Here is a 14,665-nt window from a genome sequence, read left to right as displayed (position 1 = left end):
CGCGCGCGTCCTCCGGTCCAGCGTGCGGCGCTCGTGTCGTGTCTCCCGCTCCGCTCCTCCGCGCCGCGCCGCGTGTTCTTCTCCCGCTGTGATGATGTGGTTTGTGAGGACGACTTCCGCGTAGGTGTTTCTCTGTGACTGGAAGTAAAGTTCAACAATGGAGATTTAACTATTTATTCCGTAATTTAGCACGACACCCATTCATATATGTCCCGCCTCACGAAGGCGCCGGTAGGCTCGTTTTAAGGCTGCTCTGTATGCTTCTGTAGGGTAGTTTAGATATTCACTGGTGACAGCTTCCCTTCAGTGCAGTGTTCACTGGTATATGGAGGATGGATTTCCCTTTATATGACTTATTGCAGTATTCGCTGATCCTGGCGCTGATCGTCTTATTATTGGTATATTTGTGTGATTTCTTATTATTAGAATGTGATGTTTTCATGCATGCTTATTTTGTCATGTGGATGTTTTGTGAGGCTACTTAGATTGCTGTTGTCCATTTTTTTATTTTGTAAATAGAAACGTCAAGCATTTTAATGGAAGAAAGGTGTTTTTACTTGTGCATATATAGAGACACTTTTGTTGAGCTTCACCGATTCATCCAGTTGAACAAGTTAGTTACTCCCCTGTGTCACACCTGTTCTTGTCTTTAGGTTGTTGTCTTTGCCCATGTCAGTGCTAACATGGTAGAACAGACTTGCCATGAGAAGGAGAAACGCTTCTTGGCGGCGGATGGCAAGGAGGAGTCTTTTCCCAGCCTCATGGACCCTCCATCACTGGAGCTGTCCGTAGTCGTCCCGTCATACAACGAGGAGCTCAGATGTGAGTTGTTTTGACGGTATATGCAGTAATGTGTATCCAATAATGCTTCAGAAGTTTGGTATGAAGTTTTCCAAGCTTTATAAAGGCAGTGAATGTTGGTCAAATATTAGTTTCGTTCCACGTGCCTTCAAAGAGGATAATAAAGGCCTTCTGAAGTGATGCATTTGTATGAGAAAAAATGCTCATTGAAACTTTATAAACCGTATCTCTATCTTCCGCAAACTATCGTATGGGCATTTATGAGTTCAGTGGATAATGTAGGATGTAGGTTTTTTTCTGGCAGGAAGGTACAAATGCAGGCATGCAGCGGAGAGAGCTAAACAAAACATAGGTCATGAATTAGAAGTACAAAACAAGTATTTGTACAGAAGATCGCTATAGGCCTAGAGGAGGCTGTTTTCCTTTGCTGTAAACAAAACCTGGTTCTTGTGAGACTAGCATTTTCTTAAAGAGCTTCTGCTACGGCTGTGTCCTATATTGTCCACTGAAACATAACTCTCATGAATGTTTGTACGCTAGTTAGTGAAAGCTAGAAATTACAGTTTATAAAGATCTTGCACAGATGTATTGCTTCGGGTTAGAAGGCCATTATTAACCCCTTGGAGGCTTGTGGAGCGCTTCTAATGATGGATGTAAGCTCTTTTTTTTTTGAGCTTCAAAATCTCAACCTTCGTTCATTGTCATTATAAAGTTTAGAAGAGCCACAACATTTTTAATAAAACTGATTGCATTCGTCTGAAATAACAGTCATATACGCTTAGGATGGCTTGAGATTGAGTAAAGCTTATTTTTGGGTGAACTATCCCATTAAGATCACCAAGGCTTCAAATACAAAAAATACTTGAATTTATCATTATTTTTATTATTATATACTGGAGTAATTGCTGGTGAAGATTTTTATGTTTTAATACATATTTGATTCAAATAGGAAACTATTTTTAATGTATTTTTTTAACAAATAAATTGTGTTGTGTATAAGACTTTTGATTGCCAAAGTATATAATTTTCACATGGCTCAAAATGATTAATCTGTTCTTGGCAATAAGAGGATTTATATTGTTAATGCAAATCTCTGTCCTGTCACAGTGCCTGTTATGATGGATGAAGCTATGGAATACCTGGAGAAAAGACAGGTCCAGTATTTCATTATGATTTAATGATTAGGTTCTTTTTTTTTCAGTACAAATGTAGGTAAATATAGTTCACCTGTGAATCCAGAAATTAATTTTTAAGAGTACTTCTGTGGACTGGCTGTTAATGTGTTTTTAAACGTTTTACCACTAGATGGCAGTGCTGTAGTTTTACTTTTACTTTAGTTAATCTGCTGTATCTTCTTGTTGACTTTACAGAAGGAGAATCCATCATTCAAGTATGAAGTTATTGTGGTAGATGACGGCAGCAAAGACAAAACTACAGAGGTCATTTTATTTTTAATATAATAATCAATACTAATGAATAAAATAGTTAATGTACACGCTTTCAAACTGAATGCTTCTATCCTCAGGTTGCCATGAAATACACAAAGAAGTATGGAGCGCAAAAAGTGAGAGTTTTGACATTGGTGAAGAACCGGGGAAAAGGCGGTGCAGTGAGAATGGTAACAATACAAAAACACCCAATTCTACTTGTGCATTATCCACGTTTCTGATGAAATCTAGTGAGAGACATAACAAAGATGCTGTTTGCGCTCAGCTGGGAATGTGAAGAAACTCAATAGTTAATCAGTCGCATGGCTCGATGCCTGAAAGTTTTAAGTATGTTCTCAATCTCATCTAAAAGCCTCATTTCACACAAGCTTAGCTAATAAGTTATTGAACTTTGTTTCTTATTGTGTTTATCTCTACTCAGGGAACTCTAAGCAGTCGCGGGCGCCTCATTCTTATGGCTGACGCAGACGGAGCCACTAAATTCGCTGACATTGAAAAGGTCGAAGAAGGTCTTGAGAGCATCACCGAGAAGCCTGTAAGACTAAACTTTTTGTAAATAAAAATAGGCTGGCAGCGTATTGCCAGTCGCTTGTTGGTGCGTGGAATAAATGTCTCTTTGAAGTTTAGCCAGGAGATGCGGTTATCAGATTACCAACAGACCTTTCCTTGCCAAAAGATCTCATTGCATCTGAAAATGTTTTTCTCATGTGTCCATGCAGGATAACATGGCGATCTCCTGTGGATCCAGAGCTCACCTAGAAAAAGAATCGGTGGCTCAGGTAACACGGTTTCACAAAACGCAGGAGCACGACAGTTAATGTTCACGAGAGAAAACATTTTTCATTCTTCTTTTTTACTGCTTGTGACAGCGGTCTCTGTTCCGAACGTTTCTGATGTATGGATTCCACTTCCTGGTGTGGTTTTTCTGTGTGAGAGGGATTAAAGACACACAGTGTGGTTTTAAGCTCTTCACCCGTGAAGCTGCCTTGAAAACCTTCTCCAGCCTGCATGTGGAACGCTGGTAAGGAGGCTCAAAAGCTTGAAGGGCGTTTCTGCATATTTTCATTTTCAGAGCATCTAATTCCAAGAAGCACATTTTAGATTATTATTTTTTTATTTAAAACTTGAAATGTTTTTGTCCTTGCAGGGCATTTGATGTCGAACTTCTCTTCATTGCTCAGTGTTTTGATATCCCTGTAGCAGAAGTGGCTGTTAACTGGACAGAGATTGAAGGTCTGTGCTGTCAGTTCTGTAATATAATTGCACTTAAAGAGCAGGCAATTAAAACACTTTCTTTCTTCTAGCAGTACGTCAAAAAAAATGAAGGTTATGTCCCTCTATGAGGTAATGAAGGCTTGTTTTATTGCACATTTTAGGGTCAAAGTTGGTGCCGTTCTGGAGCTGGCTACAGATGGGCCGGGATCTAGTCTTTATCAGACTGCGTTACCTCACTGGTGCCTGGAAGCTGAAGTCTGAGAGAAAAACTCAGTAGCTGTTGTTACTGCTTAGTGTGCTGTTCCTGAGCGATCAGGGGCCGCCGGTTGAGCACACAGCCCCTTGCCAGCAATGAGTGCACTGTGAATGCAGTCGGTGAACAACATTAGCATTTTATTATCACTGACCGTGCCGTGACCACATAAGGGGATGGCCCTTGTATTTTTTTTTTTTTTTTGTAATATTGCTGTTTTCCATATTTTCTTTTACATACTGTAGTAGGTTTTGGTTTAAAAATGGGCAGATGGTTCTTGGCCAAATAAAAAAATATATATAATCAGTGTTTCAGCATGTACAAGTAATTTTAAATGTTTGCTTGTAAAAAGATTGTTCTTTTTATTCATTTTTTTTTGCAGATTTTGTATCATCAAATAATAACGTCTGGTCCACATTTGCAATTTTGAAAGAAATGAAAGTGGTGTGCACTTGAATGTTTAACATCAGTGCCACCCAAATCCATTTTTAACTCACTTATCCCACGCATATAAGGTTTAAAAACACAGTTGACCGACTGAAATGGTCCATGGTCTGGCATGTGCTCAAGGCTTTTTAATGTGGTTTACTCAATGGGCTGCTCTGCACCCTGGAGAGAGTATCCTGTTTGTCCTTCCTTTCTCTCCACCAGGAAGGCATTTGTTCTTATTCAGCCCCTGTATCTTGTCAGCCACTCTAAGAGGGTGTATTTCAATATTTTACACTGATAATTTTTTTTAAGATCAGTGATTTAAGCAGCAATTGATGTATTATATTTCCCGTCTGAAAGCCCTAAATATAGAGCCTCGTCAGGAATGTATATGATCCTGTGCACCTTGATTGAAGAGGATCATTTTGCAGTGCCCTTTTATTGGAAGCGAGCTCCCCCTTCCAAACTCATTTGATCACAGAGAACACTAAATATGCGAGCTGTCATTATTGGGAGTATTGTTACGTTCCCCTGCAGTTGTTGTAAACTGTGAAAATGTCAAACTTCTAGACTCTCTGTCGCCATCCTGGCTTGCGTCATTAACTGGACAAGTCACTGTACGCTCACAATCGAAGTGTATCCATCCGCGCCGAGGAGCGCACGAAAAGTAGTGCTATCGATAAACGCTTTGGCACTCCGCCAATCTGACATTCAATCTGTTTGTATTTGTGCTATGACAATTTACATTTATACTTGAACAAGCTTCTACTTTTTAATTGCTAAAAATATATCAGTTATGTGTTCACAAACAACACAACATGTATATTTTTTTTGTAACGAGCACCTGTTTTTTTTGTTTGTTTTTTTTTTACTTGATCCAAGTAATTCCAGTGTTAGCGTTGAAATTAGCAAAACAAGGTTGGGCGATGTCTTAAATGTATATTAAAAAAAAAAAAAATGAATAATATATATATATATATATATATATATATATTAAAATGTAGTTCAACAGAGTTCACAAACAACGTTTCCGTAGCCGCAAAAGTGGGATTAAATTGAGAATATGCTCTTTATCAAAATTTGTGTTCCTTTGGGGAAACCAGGGCAACAGTGTTTTCTTCGGGATCGATTTCTAGTCGTATTTTTGTTGTGTATGCACACATAACATATATATATATATATATATATATATATATATATATATATATATATATATATATATATATATATATATATATATATATATATATATATACACATACATATATATATATATATATATATACACACACATACATACACATATATGTGTGTGTGTGTGTGTGTGTATATATATTATTACAGTTTGGGTTGCGCTACCTATTCTTTCAGATGTCTAACTGAAAGTCTCTTGGGTCACATTCTAGAAATTCTTTTGAGAAAAAAAGTCTCGAACTTCTGTGAATCACTTTCCGTTTACAACCTTGTCCAAAAAGGTGCATCGCTTCCTGTGAACTGGAAAGCGACTGTCCGCACTTGTCATCTGACCCTGAAAACAAATTAAAAGTGAAACGCCGCTGCCCACAACGAGCCGTTTTCCCTCAATAACAGGCCTGTGTGTGTGTGTGTGAGAGAGAGAGAGAGAGAGAGAGAGAGAGAGTCTCGAGCTGCTCTTTTTGAATGGGATGATCCCTGTGTATGTCTGACGTCCTGGGATAGTTCCAGGAGCTGCGGATGAATTCCGCACGAAGGCACTGAGGCTCCAGTCAGACTGACGCCGCGGCGCTCGCTCCATCCAAACACACGCGCTGTACACCTCCGATCGGCGCGAGATCCGGCGTTCGGCTGTTTCGCGGAATTACCCGACCGCGTGGATTGTTACTCGACTCCTCACGTTAAGGTAAGGAATAAATCACGTATTGTTATAGATAGACTTCAGATATTACTTGACTTTATTTCAGGATTTAATTAAACGTTTTGCGAATTACAAGACTACGTCTTGACAAGTCTCCGCTTTTCTGTTAACTTTTATCAACTTTTATTAACCTCACGTTAAAACTTGTTGCTTCTTGCTCAAACCCATGTAACGCGGTAGGCTGCGTGAACAGATGCTGTTTGTTATGCCACTTGCTGTTTAAAGATGCTGCTCCACACAGAGACGTCTTGCGACGGTTGTGGCACCTGGAATAGTTTTTATCAAACAAAAGTGCTGAATGCAACATTACGGCGTTTCTTAAAGCCAAAACAAAGCGAAGTTGATGGAAAGGATGTGTACGCGCGTTTGCGGGGGAGTTAGGTGATTAAGCCTATCTCAGCACTCAGACTGCCAGACGCCAGTTTCATAAGGACACACTGCCTTTGAGAGCAGAGCAGATGAATTCACCCTCAATTGATCTGCCTGCCCCTGCCTTTGAAACCAAAGCGTGATTTCGTGCACCGCTGTTAGTCCAGTATGGTCTCGTTTTTCTCCTGTGGATATTTGATTTAGTTAGGGGTGTGTTAACACCTCTAGCATCGCATGCGATAATATTTTCAGAAGCTATTATTTGCCCAGTCTGGCCGAAGATGGAAGCAAGCATCTCTGGTTTCTAATGCTCAAACTGCATTGATTTTTTTTTTTTTTTTTAGCAGATCGTTTTCTGCATCGGAAAGGTTCGGCAGGAAAGGAGAGGACGAATAGGTGAGGTCCTGAGAGAGACACAGTAGGACCTTTTGACAGCACGAACAGCTCAGCACTAATTCAGAAATCCCAGCATGCATGGTGTTGGGTTGCAGAACAAGATCTTTAAATCTGCATAGGAAATGTTTTACTCCAATAAATTATACCCTAATAGAATGATTCTGACAAAATAATATACTCTTGTCACAATTGACACCAAATTCATAAGAAAAAAATACATTTTACTTAGTATTAATTTAGATTTTGACATGGTTTGGCATTATTTTCATGACTATTAAGCACATTTGTAACTAAATATTTAAATAAGTATATAATGTAAAAAAAAAAAAAAATTTGACTACAACAGGGACTTTTAATTTGTACTTTTTAAAATTAAATTATATTAAACAATTAAATATTTTTTTAAATGTTAAACAATATGAAATAACATTTATGTGTTAATTTATTTAATTCGATTATCAAATAATTAGAATGTTACCAATTATTATTAATTTATCATTTTATTATTTAAATGTATACCTGACATGATTCTTTTTTTCTTTTTTTCCCCCCAACAGATTAATGCTTTTTTCTATATCCGCCTGTATCTTAAAGAAATAAACTGAGGTTCCTGGGTTGGAGTGATTTAAAACAGATTTACCCAAAGCTCTGAGAAAAATCCATCACATGATGCACTCCACTACATCCATCACGTCCCTCTTCTCCTTCACCAGTCCAGCTGTTAAAAGGCTGCTGGGCTGGAAACAAGGAGACGAGGAGGAAAAGTGGGCGGAAAAGGCTGTGGATTCCCTCGTAAAGAAGCTCAAGAAGAAAAAAGGGGCCATGGAAGAGCTGGAAAAGGCTCTGAGCTGTCCTGGCCAGCCCAGTAAATGCGTTACCATTCCTCGGTCCCTGGACGGAAGGCTCCAGGTGTCTCACCGTAAAGGCCTGCCGCACGTTATCTACTGCAGAGTGTGGCGCTGGCCGGATCTTCAGTCCCACCATGAGCTCAAAGCGCTGGACTGCTGCGAGTTTCCTTTCGGCTCTAAGCAAAAGGAGATCTGCATCAATCCATATCATTACCGCCGCGTGGAGACGCCAGGTAGAAATCAATACACAAACCACTTATCTTGTTGTTTTTTTTTGTCTCCATATCGATTATCGTTTTATGCATCTGTAAGTAACTTTTTTTTTTTTTTTAAACAGTTCTGCCCCCGGTTCTTGTACCACGTCACAGTGAGTTTAATCCCCAGCACAGCTTATTGGCAAAGTTCAGAAATGCTTCCCTACACAACGAGCCTCTCATGCCCCAGAATGCCACTTACCCAGACTCCTTCCCAGCGATGCCCTGTAGCTCATTCTCTTCATCCCCCTCCAGCTCTTTAAACCAGTCCCCGACCGCACACAGCTACCCCAACTCCCCCAGCAGTGGGACCGAACCTGGCAGCCCCTACCAAATTACAGGTAAAACAAAAAAACATGTTATCGATGATTTTTTTTTTTTTTTTTTTCAAACATTTTATTTGATTGGTCGTTCAAAAACGTGTCCTTCCACAGCAGAGACGCCTCCGCCACCCTACAGTATGATGGAGACCCCTCCGTCTGAGGATGTGAAACCAGGGGAATCCTCCAACACCAATAAACTCATTCTGTCAGCCCCGCATAGAGGTGAGACTCTGGACTAAATCTACTTAAAGTGCATTTTGTACATTAAAGTGTGCAAATGTTGTGAACACACCCACTCATTTACAGTGTTGTTAATAACTAAAACTGTCAAAAAATAGTCTTTGTTCATTAAAATAAAGCTATAGTCAAATAAAATATTAAAGATTAGATGAAAATAAAATTCAGTTAAAAATTGAAAACAGAAACTAGAAATATTCACTTGACTAACAACTAACTGAAATTAAAAGCAGCACATTGAATTATTAAATCTGAAAAAAATATTTGAAGAAAAAGACTAAAATTAAAAATGAAAAACTGAAAATATAAAATAAACATATATATTTAATCAAAATAAATGTGTGTATTCTGCATATATTTATTGTGTGTGTATATATATATATATATATATATATATATATATATATATATACATAAATGCATACATACAAACACATGCATATTAAATATGTAGTTGACAAAAATGTTAAGCAATTTGATGTAACATTGACACTGAGCCAATCAGAATCCAACTTTAATCAGCTTGAGTATTTAAATCTGCAAATGTAGAAACTGCAGCAAGCACTTATATTATAATAAACAATGATAATATAGTTATTATTCTATTATAGCTATTATATCTTTTTAGTTATTGTTCTTGGTGTTAGTGGACCCTAACCTATAATTTAAAACAGTAAGTAAAATTAGAATTTATGAAAAAATCCTATATTTATATTTGGATATATAATATGTAAATATTTCAGTCTTTTGAATCCGATAAAATAGTTTTTAAGTTCTTGGGAAAAATGATTCCAATCTGGTGTGCCCAAACAATGAAAGCGTAAACATGATAACGCTGATTAAAATGCGTCATGAAAATGAACGAATCTAAATTTTACGAGGTGTTGTACTTTTTTTTTTTTTTTCCTCAGACTTGAGGCCGGTGTGTTATGAGGAACCAGAATACTGGTGTTCAGTGGCATATTATGAGCTAAACAACAGGGTGGGTGAGACGTTCCATGCCTCTTCCAGAAGCATCCTCGTCGACGGCTTCACGGACCCCTCCAACAACAAGAACCGCTTCTGCCTCGGATTGCTCTCCAACGTCAACCGAAACTCCACCATTGAACACACTCGCAGACACATAGGCAAAGGTTTGTTGCAAGTTTCGCAATTCTTTAAATGATTTCATCTTTAATTAGTTTTTCGGCATCAGAAAGAGCCATAAAACACAGTTGTTCTGAGAAGATCGTGCGGATGATAATGCCATCAGTTGATGCGGTTCCAAGAGAAGGTAATAAAAAAACTGAAAGGCAGCGAGACAGATAGAGTCCACATTATACAAATGTTGGCTTTTCTCAGGGCGCTAGATGAGCGTCACTGAGCCAGTGTTGGAAAGACATTAAGTGTTGCCGTAGGTTACAGAGTATGCACACATACGCATGCTGGGCACAGATGGACGGAGGCCAAGTTTGACTTCCATCTACTTGTGTGAGAGATCCTGGCGGGAAGAGCGCCAAGGACAGCGACATAATCCAGATCAGGATGCTTCAGGAGAATGGAGATTATTAAGGTTTCCGTTTGGCACGTGATAAAACGTGATGAATGCTGGCTTTGGGGAGAGTGATTTCTGGGACTTACCGAGTTCAAAGGTGGATATATAACCCTGTGCTGTAGAAATGATTACTTTTATTGTTTTTGATGACCTGTAAAGCAGTGTAATTTTAGCATCATTTATATACACTTATGTACTACTACTCATTTTACTTTCATTTGTAATCATTTAATGCGCATCCGTTTTTTTAATGTTACTGTTTAAGTTTAAAGTATTTGTATGTTTTGTAAATTTCACTTATTTTTACTTCTGAGATTTTAGTAAAATTTACTGCTACAATTTAATTATATTTCAATTAGTTGCTGTATATAGTTTTCATTACAGTTAACAATAATAACCCTGGTTATCTGGCTATATTTAATTAATAATTTGTAATTGCAAACCTAAATCTGTCGTTTTCAAGAAAATAGCATTATTAAGGAAATTAAATGTACAGGTATAAGTGAAATGCACTGTTAACTCATAATAGTTACTGGTTGCATATTAGAATGGAATGAGACTGAACACAAGTTTACTAAAATAAAAAATAGCTTATTGAATATTGGTTAAGTGAAAGCTGTTATATAAAAAGAATGATATTTTGTGATTTTAATTTTCATGACTTTAAATGATAAAAGTGCAATTTTAAAGCCTTCCTGTTTTGTTTTAGGTGTGCACTTGTATTACGTCGGAGGAGAGGTGTATGCAGAGTGTCTGAGTGACAGCAGTATTTTCGTGCAGAGTCGGAACTGTAACTACCAGCACGGTTTCCATCCCACCACTGTCTGCAAGATCCCCAGTGGATGCAGCCTGAAGATCTTCAACAACCAGCTGTTTGCCCAGCTGCTGTCACAGTCTGTCAATCACGGCTTCGAGGTGGTGTATGAACTTACCAAGATGTGCACCATCAGGATGAGCTTTGTCAAGGTAAACGGGTTCATACAGAATACGCGGTGCATCACGAGCTACCAATAAACATCACGTTAACAGTATTTTCTTTTGGTTTTGATTCACTAAAAAGATCAGACTAGAGTGGTAGAGTCACTGCGATGTCACCGATTAAGTAGTAAATAAAACTAATGATACTAAAGTATCTTTGTAAGGTTATGTGTGAATATACAGAATGCATGTGCAAGCACCATTTGGTATCATTTTTTTTTATATTAAATAGAATGCATTCTGAATAAGAACAGATTCAAGTTTCCCTGAACCTAGAAAACTTTTTTCTTTTTCTCCACCCAAAATGTAAATGTAAATGTAATGGTATATAGTATTTCATGTACGAGTCTGTTGCCAAGAGAATTAAGCATTAATATGGTTGAAAGGTGCTGTTTATCACTATCGCTGATTCAGAAAGGAGGTCATCAGCGTCATTCACAAGTTAACGGCTCTAGAGGTGTTTAGCACTTCCAAATAGAAAATCTTCTATGTGTTGCTATGCAAACTTAATATGTAGTTATTCTAATCTCTGGCTCGCTGTTTTATGGCCGTTGCTCTGCCAAAACACACTGCAGATCCCATAGCTCTAGAGTTCTCCGGTTACTAACTGATATGACGCATACAATTTTTCCTGCTTGATTTATATGCATTTAGATTTTTAAAAAAAAGAGATGCGATAACTCCTGAACTAAAATATAATTAAATGCAAGGTTATTTTTGCGATTTCTTTAGGTGCTGCTGTTCTAATATTTGTATCACTGTGGCGATTTGTTGTTGATTTGTTAATGAACACGGCCAATTATTGAAAATGAAATGTGTCCTCTTCTCAGGGCTGGGGAGCAGAGTACCACCGCCAGGATGTCACCAGCACCCCCTGCTGGATAGAAATCCACCTGCATGGGCCGCTGCAGTGGCTAGACAAAGTTCTGACCCAGATGGGCTCCCCACACAATCCTATTTCCTCCGTGTCCTAATGCACTACAGAACAAGGGGAATAAAGCTCTCCGATAGACTTTTATAGTGCCCCGAGACACATAATGCTCTTTCTTTTGTGAAAATATCTTTTCATTGGATGTTTATGGTACTGCTATAGGATCATCCTGGAAATATGTACAATATCATTCTAAGTAAGCAGTGGTTAGATGAGTGTTGCAATGATTTTAATAAAGACAAAAACAGTACTACTTCTTTACAGTACGTAGTAGCTGAGATCAATTCAGACCGAAACTCCCTAATAGGAAGCCAAAGGAATGTTTTAGGCGGGTACTTGATCAGGAGATGTTTTATTCGTGTCATATTTTGACTAATATGTATCTTCCATAACATTTCATGTTGTTTTTCATTTGCGTTAGTTTTCGTGTTCTTGTAATACAAAAAAAAAATCATTTATTTGTGCCTGTTTATTTTCCGACCTAAAAAATCCATAAGTATTAATGCTTTTAAAGCTGAAAACTGCACAAGATTGATAAAACTTCATTGGAACGCCTTCAGCAATGTTTAAAATAATAATAAAGCCGATGAACAATTCTGTTTGCATGTTACTTTCAGATGTGGTCAAGATGTGGCAAAAAAGGTGGAACTAAAATCTAGCTTTCGTTGGTGACAATATTACAGATTAGATTAAGATCGCCAACATTTTTGTTTTGATATCAGCTGCCATTTTATGTTTTCTATCGACAATTTAAAAAACCTAAAAGACAGGGGGGTTGACGAATGGTAGATGTTGCAGCTAAAGAGCTTGATGATGACAGAAGTACTTCAGATCAATCAGATCCTTGTCGGATATCCAAGTTTTTAGTCGATAGTCTCCACACCTTCGAGGATGGCTGTAGGTCACAGATGCTCACGGTTCTCACAGGAGTATGGAAAACTTCCATTTGTAAAAAATGTCATTGAAAATGTGTCTGCATTAAATCGTTGACAGAATGAGTAAAACGTCTTCAGTAGTTGTGCTGTGTTTGAGCTCGATTCTGTGTGGTCAGTAAACGCTGCTGCTGCTGGAGAAAACTGATGACTTCTGGACTCCTCAGCAGGGACTGAAACCATAAAACAGCACAACATCGGCTTATGGAAATATCACTTTGCTATGAAATAATACTGGGTTAATATAAATATGAATGGCATTTATATTACAAATAAAATACACATGCAACATTTTTAAAATACATACAGTTTACTAACCAAATAACAGCTCACACAATCAGTCAATCAATATATATATAGCTGAATTAAGGTTTTATTATTTATATACATTTTCTTTTGCATTGCATATTAAATAACTTCAAGATTTATGTGATGAACACAACTGAAAATGGAGGTTTTATCTTCTTAGATTTTACCACTCTTAATTATACTTTTAAAGTAAACTGGATTAAACAATAAAAAAACACTAAAACTAGTATATGGAATATTATTCCTCAATGTACTTTTCCACAAGTTTTTGTTTTTCTAAACTTCCATTAAAGTTATTCAATTTTCACAAACAAATGCTTCTCTCTTGGAATCTAATTCATCAAAATAATTTTTCACCAAAGATGTTTTATATGGATTAATAAGCATATCTTATGTTAACTTATATGTAATTTTTGTCGAAATGTAAAATCTCAATCACTCCTAAAGAATATGCTGTGGTTATGGATGCTGTCCCTTCTGGGTTAAAAATGATTTGTAACGCAATAATCGTCAGGATCTGGCCCTTTTTCATTCAATTCAATTACAAAAAGAAGAAGAAGCCGGAATGGCCTGTATAGGTTTGTTTCACGACAGATATGAGCTGCTCTTACCAGTCTCTTCTGGTTCAGCACCTGCTCAATGAGGGACGGTCTGGCGGGTCTGTCTCCCATGGTACCCAGCCGTTGCTTAGTAACAGATACAGGCCTCTCCTCCGAACCCTCCTTTACGTCACAGATAAACAGATAAAATAAAGTCAAATACGCTAATAAAGATAGTTAACCGATGCATTTATTGAAGCTGATATTTCAACTAAATGAGCATTTCTTACGTCTAGTTTTCCCGACGACATGGCCTGGTCGCTTTTCTTTTTCTTATACTTGTCCTTGTACATTTTATTCCTGTGTTTCTTGCACATCCAGGGCTTCCTGGCTTTGGCCACCTGCGTCGTGGTCTCGGTGCAGCCGTCATAGATGCAGGTCTTGGGCACGTTCTCGCTCTCTCCGGACGTCTCGTCGTCGTTGAGCTCCTCCGGGCTGACCGCGCCGTCTCTCGCCTCCGGAGCGTCGCTTTCTTCGCCCGGATCTTCCGCGTCGTACGCAAAGCTCTCCTGGTCCTGGTCGATGCTGTCCGCGGCTGCCAAGGTTTGCCCGTCTTTACCCGTGTTTGCTAAACTGAGATGTACGCTGTCGCTCATTTTGTCCTTTTAGAGTCAAACTTAAAACGCTCGCCTGTCATCCGACCCCTTATGAGCCTACCAAACTTGCCTTTTTGTGAACTCGGCATAGAATAAATGAGCTAATATTTTTACATCAGGCTGATTTTTATATTATTGTTATTAAAAAAAAAAATCCCAGTTTGTACATACAAGTAACTCAATAAATATATAAAAACTGAAAAATAGGAGTCGTGAAGGACTCCTGTCAAGACAAAAACAAAAGCGCGATGGCCGCCGCAGAAAGAGAGACTCGCCTGTGGGATCAAATGAGTGTTGCGCCCTCTAGCGGCACCACGCA

General features: G+C 38.2%; 3 protein-coding genes across 5 annotated transcripts; 2 read left to right on the top strand and 1 right to left on the bottom strand.

Moving 5' to 3' along the window:
* Window positions 1-112: 112 nt before the first annotated feature.
* alg5 (ALG5 dolichyl-phosphate beta-glucosyltransferase) lies at window positions 113-4,861 on the top strand. Its single transcript, XM_043250522.1, has 10 exons — window positions 113-398; window positions 654-822; window positions 1,909-1,955; window positions 2,172-2,240; window positions 2,327-2,419; window positions 2,671-2,784; window positions 2,969-3,028; window positions 3,119-3,270; window positions 3,397-3,482; window positions 3,626-4,861. Exons 1-10 carry the CDS (start codon window positions 333-335, stop codon window positions 3,739-3,741), a joined length of 972 nt encoding a protein of 323 aa, XP_043106457.1. The 5' UTR covers window positions 113-332; the 3' UTR covers window positions 3,742-4,861.
* Window positions 4,862-5,788: 927 nt separating this feature from the next.
* On the top strand, window positions 5,789-12,927 carry smad9 (SMAD family member 9). Of its 3 annotated transcripts, none has more exons than XM_043250540.1 (8): window positions 5,789-6,025; window positions 6,754-6,805; window positions 7,363-7,886; window positions 7,991-8,248; window positions 8,345-8,452; window positions 9,379-9,600; window positions 10,711-10,967; window positions 11,810-12,927. In XM_043250540.1, exons 3-8 carry the CDS (start codon window positions 7,472-7,474, stop codon window positions 11,951-11,953), a joined length of 1,404 nt encoding a protein of 467 aa, XP_043106475.1. In that variant the 5' UTR covers window positions 5,789-6,025; window positions 6,754-6,805; window positions 7,363-7,471; the 3' UTR covers window positions 11,954-12,927. The 3 variants fall into 3 exon arrangements, with proteins under 3 accessions (XP_043106475.1, XP_043106474.1, XP_043106473.1); XM_043250539.1 differs by having other exon boundaries at window positions 5,792-6,025; window positions 6,757-6,805; window positions 8,342-8,452; XM_043250538.1 differs by having other exon boundaries at window positions 5,792-6,025; window positions 8,342-8,452.
* Window positions 12,246-14,600, bottom strand: LOC122352839 (regulatory factor X-associated protein). The gene is made up of 3 exons (XM_043250541.1): window positions 13,981-14,600; window positions 13,763-13,873; window positions 12,246-13,015 (listed from the first exon to the last, which is right to left on the bottom strand). The coding sequence occupies exons 1-3, from the start codon at window positions 14,344-14,346 to the stop codon at window positions 12,920-12,922; spliced, it is 573 nt and encodes a 190-aa protein (XP_043106476.1). The 5' UTR covers window positions 14,347-14,600; the 3' UTR covers window positions 12,246-12,919.
* Window positions 14,601-14,665: the final 65 nt, after the last annotated feature.

This window comes from Puntigrus tetrazona, chromosome 10 (assembly GCF_018831695.1).
Source record: "Puntigrus tetrazona isolate hp1 chromosome 10, ASM1883169v1, whole genome shotgun sequence".
NCBI classification, from domain to species: domain Eukaryota; kingdom Metazoa; phylum Chordata; class Actinopteri; order Cypriniformes; family Cyprinidae; genus Puntigrus; species Puntigrus tetrazona.
The sequence above is the reverse complement of the archived record's forward strand: the minus strand, read 5'-3'. Positions and strand labels throughout refer to the sequence as shown.